The sequence below is a fragment of the Piliocolobus tephrosceles genome, chromosome 7 (assembly GCF_002776525.5).
Source record: "Piliocolobus tephrosceles isolate RC106 chromosome 7, ASM277652v3, whole genome shotgun sequence".
Classification (NCBI taxonomy): domain Eukaryota; kingdom Metazoa; phylum Chordata; class Mammalia; order Primates; family Cercopithecidae; genus Piliocolobus; species Piliocolobus tephrosceles.
Genome location: NC_045440.1, coordinates 69,158,243 through 69,165,647, shown reverse-complemented (window position 1 = coordinate 69,165,647; position 7,405 = coordinate 69,158,243). Strand labels below are relative to the sequence as shown.

The following is a 7,405-nucleotide window of genomic DNA, read 5'->3' as shown; positions in this document are numbered from 1 at the left end:
AAATAAATAAATAAATAAATAAATAAATAAATAAATAAATAAATAAATAATGAATCTGTTGGTCAAAGTACATGAATATTTTAAAATAGATGTTGCCAGATCACATTGTTCAAAACTTTACTAATTTAAATCTTAATAATATAGACTTTCATTTTGAAATAATAAAACATTGCCTTTTTGACGTCAAAAAAAAATTGACGATTCGACAAGCAACAGCAGCCCTAAATCAATGACTTTGACATAACTACTTGGGAATGAGCCTTCTTGATGATGGACAACTTGATACTCAAGTTTTGATCATCATTGCTGTCAAGAAGAAAGATTTTTGATCAAAAGGGGGAAAGGAGAAAAGAAAATAACTTTTATCTGAGGAATGCAAGTTACTTTAATTAACAGGCCCAGAGAGACATTAAAATGAAACAGCAATTACATCCTTCTAGTCCCTCTGTGCTGTGTATTAATCTCTTGAAACTGCTTGCTATCACCATAAGCAGCTGTAACTTAACATAATGATGCCACACTGGACTCTATAACCCACACTCTAGAGCTTAACAACGGATAGCCAACCACTTGTCAATATTATTTCTGTAAATCAATGAGAATGCCTGACAAACAACTTTGTATCAGCTCACTCCCTGTCTCCCATTTTTTCCTTTAAAAATCTACTTGTAATTGCTGCTAACTGGAGTGAATATTCAGGGCAATTTGAATCTATGCTCCTGGCTTGCAATTCTCAAGCTTGGCCCAAATAAACTCCCTACTTATATTAATTTTGCCTCAGGTTCTTCCTTTTAAGCTGAGAGGACAAAAAATTTAAAATGTCAAAATAGTATTTTTGATGTATTAAGGCTCAAGATAGAACAAAATTATTTTTCTTTTAAAAATAAAAACTTTAATTTGTTAAGTTTTTAAAAGTGATCTGTCAACAGGGTAATTCGTAAGATAAAAAGGAGATATGTGTATATATATCTGTATGTAGATAATATACAACTAATATATATACATATACATATAATACATACAAATATATATACAAAAAGATAATACACAACTAATCATCTGTTGACAAATAAAGCTTTTGAATTATAATACATTTCCCTTCCACTTACTGTGGTTAATTTTGCCTGTCATTTATCATTGTACCAATAACACTATTTTTGGGGGGGAGAAAGACAGTAAAATGCAAGCATAAAGGGACACATTTGAAAGTAAATATTCTTCCAGTACCAAGCACATGATCAATCATATCTTCCATGCTGAGCACATACTCTTCTCTCCGTGTGGGGGTGCCAGCTGTTTAATGGTACATAGAGAAACCTATTTTACCTCTAATCCAATAAATCTCATAGGGCACACCACTATAACACATCTCAGTGATTTTCTTTCTTGGAAATGGTCTACTATATATTTAACTCCTTCTCTTTATCTCTTCAGAAATTTTAATATTTGCATAAAAATTTTCAACACACTTTTACTTAGTTATTTTTACTTGGAAAAAGTATAGCAAAGTAGAATATTTAAAATGTTAAACCCTAAATATGAGGACTTTATATCAAAAGAAATGTCATTAATAATCTAATATGATAAATAACATCAAAAATCTTATTAACACATTTCTATTAAAATATAGACACTTATTATTTTTCAACTGGATTGTTACATACCTGAGCTTCTGGTTGTACTGTTTGACCTTTTCCAGTGAGGCTGCATTTATCTGAGCTTGAAATTCTTCCACGGAAACATTGTCTCTGTAATAATATCCTTCCATGCTCTCCAGTGCTGTGTAAACAAGTAAACATATTTTACAAGCAATTTTAAACTCAATTTCTCCACATGTAGTATAATTGTATTGATTATTAGTATATTTAGCAAATAGGACCAATTATCAACACATATGCAAAAAAATTATATTAGGTCCAAAAATGAATGAAAACTGTTCTGCTCTCAAAATAAATATCAAACATTTGGTGATTTTTCTGTCCAATGGGCAAAGAAAATTTCTGGTTTAACTGTCCTCTATTTTTAAAAAATTTTGTATATGTTGTAGGAGACTAAAATATGCCACTCCAAAATATAACTGTAGGAGACCAGAATACACCACCCCAAAATATGTCTCACTAGCATAAGGATTATTTTGATCTGGTTACTTTGAGAAACTGCATGCAGACACAGGAGAAACTCTGAAAACAGAGTAGAAGTTTCCCTTTGATAAGGTAAATTTACATCCATAAAGGAAACCTCTACTTGTAAGAGTGTCTCCCCCTCTGTACAAGGAAGAGAAGGAAGACGATCACAGAGAGTTTTGTCTGCACAACAGATCTTACCCTTTTTTTAATGGTGTTTTCCTGGTCACCTCCCCATAACTAGGCCTTCCCTAGACGCTTCTTCTGTTTCAGTAGAAAATGGTTATATTTAAGCCTAAGTTCAAAGCTACCTCTTTCAGATATAGTCACTTTTCCTTAGGTATCTCGCATATATACAGGAGGTATTCATGTTATTAAACTTCTGTTTGCTTTTCCCTTCTTAACTTGTCTTTTGCTATGGGGACCATCCCAACTAAGAACTATGAAAGGTAGAGAGAAAATTATTTTTCCTCCTCTACAACATTCTTTGTGAAGCCAAACTTACACTTCCGATGTATTTGATATTTATACACACATGTCTATTACATATGACACGTATATGTTCATATTCGGAACATATGTATGAAAGGCAGAAGTGTGCACTAATGTATGTCAGAGGCCTGGCACGGTGGCTCATGTCTGTAATTCCAGCACTTTGAGAGCCAAGGCAGGTGGATCATTTGAGGTCAGAAGTTCAAAACTAGCTTAGGCAACATAGCGAGATCCTGTCTCTAAAAATAAAATTTAAAAATTAGCCTGGCATGGTGGCATGCACCTGTAGTCCTAGATACTCAAGAGGCTGAGGTGGGAAGATAACTTGAGCCCAGGACTTCGAAGCTGCAGTAAGCTAGGATCGTGCCACTGGACTCCAGTCTGGAGGACAGAGTAAGACTCTGTCTCTTAAAACAATCGTAACAACAACAAAAACATGTCAGAGTAAAAAAATGGAAATTTTCACTCCCCACGCATATCTACATTCTTGTATAACCTTAATAAAGAAATGTTAATGTATTAAATAAAAAGTATAAATTGAAATCTTAGAAAATCACCTCTACTCAAACTGTTAATTTAGTTATAATATCCCACTAATTTTAAATGTATTTTGAATAGCATACACATTTCCTTTTTAATAACATTTTTGATTCAGTATTTCTTTTTCCTTTAACCTTTATGAAGTATCATTAAAAATTTTTGGAGAGGAAATAAATCGCAGGAAAAGGGCCCAGAAATACAAGATTTCCTGTGGAAAGGTTGCCAGTAACAGGAATGGCTGTGGGTCAAAACTGGAAATGTAAATTATTTTCTCTTGAAATGCATCACTACTTATGAGCCTCAATTTTTAATAAACGATTTAAAATTCAAAACAATCTTCTTTCAAGACTGCTAAATGCACTAGTTTCTAAACTAAATCATGAGGTTTCTTTAAAGTGAAAGAAACTATCACCATTTTGAGGGGGGGAAATAGGAAACTGACTGCTAATTTTAGCTGCGCTATAGTTTTATTAAACTAGTCAGAATTCTAGAACACTGAAGAAAATAATAAAATTTTAAAGATCCATGTCAAGTTTGCAGATCGTTTTTAAATGGAAATTTTAAAAATTCGTTTACAGTTGAGAAAAGCAATTGTGGAAGATAAGGGAGAAAATATACTACATTTACTTCAGTACAGAAAATGAAATTTGTATGCTTATTTCAAAGATTTTTAATTTGTTTATTTCTTATGGCTTCTGGGAAGGAACCCAGGAAACTTTACCCTTCAAATATGACACCCTGGTATACTGATTACTTTAAATTAAAGGCTTCTGCAAGTCAGCAGATATTGGATGAGGCTTTTCTCTGATGTGCCCTATCTACCTTAAGACTAGACCTGCAAAAGAGAACACAATTGCTTTCCCTACCCTCCCTGGAAATCTCATTATCTATGCTAGAAAAGAAGACTGTGGAAGGTAACCCACCTAGAAGGACTCTTCCCACAAGATAATATCTATTTCTCCAGCTCATTCAAATTCCAAGACAATCATTTACAAGTTAATTTCTGTCTCCCGGGCCCATTCACTCTCCCTAATAAACATTTTACTACGTCCTACATTCCCCAGCTCCCCCATCGCCTGTGAAGAAGGGTATGTAAGTATCTGGACCTCACTGAGTTATTGGGTCATCACTCTCCCATGATTTTTGCCCCGTGCACATTTAATAAATTTTGTATGCTTTGTTTCCTTATTAATCTGCCTATTGCAAGTTCATTTTCAGCAACCTTTCAAAGGGAAAAGGACAGGCTTTCTCTCTTAGAGCCTACATTTTCATTAATTAGAATAGTTGTAGCTGGCCCAACAAACTTCTGATCCTGAATACACACAGGAAATAAAAGAAACTGTCCCTGATAAAATAATCCTTAAATACATGCCATGTTCACAAGCTGCTATTTGTGAAGGGATTCAGTCTACCAATAGTCATACTTCAAGATAAATTACTCTTACCAGTTGGAAAGCTGATGCATTAGAGTAAAATTCCAGTTTCTGCTGTGTGACTTGGTCAAGTTAATTAATATCTGAAATTCTCAGGTTCTGCATTTTCGACTTGCAAAATAAAAGTACCTACCAGTTATCGTTAATGAGAAAGAATTTAATTAAATAATAGTATTAAGGCAGCTCCTGGGTATTCTTACTTATTGAATGAGTTTTATTTACTAGGCAACATGCCAAATGCTGTACGGGTACTACCTAATTCAATTCCAATGAGATACTGATTATGCAGAGTGTGCTTAGCCAAACACAAAGTTTGTGGGACTAAGAGAAGGGTCCATGCAAAAACACTTTGATTTGTGACTTAAAACCAGAAAAACTGGAAGGAGAACAGTGGGATGGCATAGCAATGGAACTGTGAGGGTAAGGGAGGAGACCACCCCTCATATTGTCTTATGCCCAATTTCTGCCTCCAAAGAAAGAAGAAGTAAAAACTAAAAGGCAGAAATGAAATCCACAGGCAGACAGCCCAGCGCCACACCCTGGGCCTGGTAGTTAAAGATTGACCCCTGACCTAATTGGTTTTGTTATCTATAGATTACAGACATTGTATAGAAATGCACTGTGAAAATCCCTCGTTTCATTCCGATCTAATTACGGGTGCATGCAGCCCCCAGTCACGTACCCACTGCTTGCTCAATCATGACCCTCTCACACGCACCCCCTTGGAGTTGTGAGCCCTTAAAAGGGACAGGAATTGCTCTGTCTCAAGAGTTCAGCTCTTGAGACAGAAGTCTTGCCGATGCCCCCGGCCGAATAAACCCCTTCCTTCTTTAACTCGGTGTCAGAGGAGTTTTGTCTGCCGCTCGTCCTGCTACAAGGGGAGAGGGCTGGGAACTAATTTTTATAAAGATCTTGATGGTTCAACTTTGGCCAGAATGGCCAGTCTTGTCCCAAATTTTATATAAGAACAAGTATATAAACATAATTTAATATAATTTTAATGAATAGTTCTACAATTTCATAAATTTCCATCTTCATTACATTTTTGACAATATTATTCCAAATTAACAAGTCAGTTAAAATTCACAATCACATAAAATTTTTTAAAAACTGGATAAGTGCCTAACAATTTTGCCAAGAGTCTTAGTAAGAATTCTGTGTCACATGTATAGAGTTGTGGGGAATGAACAAAAAAAGATGAGTTTTATATTTAAAAACTAAAATTTGTATGACAGAGAAGTGGAAAAATGACAACATTCCCTATTTTAGCTAAATAACTTGTTTGTTTATTGTTATGAAAAACCCAGAACAACATTCTACCAAATTAAATAACATGTTAATTTCAAATATGTTAAATTTGGCATTTCCTTGTCTAGTTTCCTTAGTTCTCATCCATAAAATGATATATTTCTCAAAAGCAGTATCAACGTACTTGGTTGAATATTTAGTTTATTTACTTCTACTACTTTTCAAGCAAAGGAAGAAAAACATTCCATTAAATTTAGGTAGTCAGCCAAAAAGGAAAACCTAATGAATGCTAGAGAAAATTAAAGATTAAATTATTCTTAGACTGAAGCAAGCTACATTTCCACTTACTCAAAATACCTTTCAAGGCTTTCCCAAGAAAGGGATTAATCAGGAAAAACATAGAATCTCTGAAGAATAATTTTAAGAATACTGTCAGTCTGCTAACACTCTCTTTTGATAGCACACTTTTTTGGTTAAATAAGACATGGCACATGCACTGCTAGAATTCCCCAGAAATGGTCACCATGGGTCATAATTCCTCAGAATTGGTTCCAGTTATTGGGAGAGAAGCAAGATTTGTTGATCCCATTATGACAAATATGTGAGAGTGGCCGTGTGATATATAATAATGTTTTGTGATTCTAAATGTCTCAAAACGGAGTCATTTATGACAAGTCACTCGGCCCACAGTGAAACTGCTGACTCTTCAAAGTGATAAGAATATGTATGGTGGACGGAGGTGATAAGATGACACCTGCCATGGCTAGGCACCTCAGAGACCCCACAGGAAAGTGAAGCCAAAGGCAGCTGAGATAATGACATGGACACACTCTTGTGGAGAGCCATAAAAACAGCAAGAAACTGACAATGGTTGAGATGCCTGCAGAAGCTTTGCCAGGAGAACTCTGAGGCCTCCTCGCACTAGAAGCTCTGCCAGGAGACGAGCAGGGATCCCCATTCCCTTGCTGGTCAGTGTTTCCAGTAAAATCCAGGCCTTCTTTGTGTCTCAGTTAGCCTGCGGGCCTCCTGAGCTACTCACCATGGTTTGTTATCCCCATTTTACGTCTGTCTGTGTGTACTGAATATGTTTACATGATCGTTGGTATGTGAAAACCTTGCGATAAACCATGAATTTGAAAGCATTTAATTGGCCATTGAGTCATCGTGAAACCTCCCATCCTCCTCCAATAGGAGTTGGTACAACTAGGCTGATTGAAACTGTGCTGTCTGAAGAGAGGTGGGTTTACACCTTCACACACACTCTTAACATTCTGGAAATCTCCAACCTGGAAACTATTTCTTCTTTTGCAAAAAATTTATATTGTTTCAATTATAAATCCTGTGTAAAACCCAAAGGGAAAACTAAAAACTAAAAGATTTAATCTTTTTTTTTTTTTTTTTGAGACGGAGTCTTACTCCGTCACCCAGGCTGGAGTGCAGTGGCGCAATCTCGACTCACTGCAAGCTCTGCCTCCGGGTTCACGCCATTCTCCTGCCTCAGCTTCTGGAATAGCTGGGACTACAGGCACCCGCCACCACGCCCAGCTAACTTATTTTTGTATTTTTAGT

At 35.7% G+C, this 7,405-nt stretch overlaps 1 protein-coding gene across 1 annotated transcript in view; it reads right to left on the bottom strand.

The window, feature by feature from the left end:
* The window catches only part of PREX2 (phosphatidylinositol-3,4,5-trisphosphate dependent Rac exchange factor 2), a 286,976-nt gene that overhangs the window by 83,489 nt on the left and 196,082 nt on the right, over positions 1-7,405 (bottom strand). Inside the window, exon 35 of the mRNA XM_023222397.3 lies at positions 1,665-1,779. Within this exon, the coding sequence (XP_023078165.1) occupies positions 1,665-1,779 (115 nt within the window). The remainder of the gene's footprint in view (positions 1-1,664; positions 1,780-7,405) is intronic.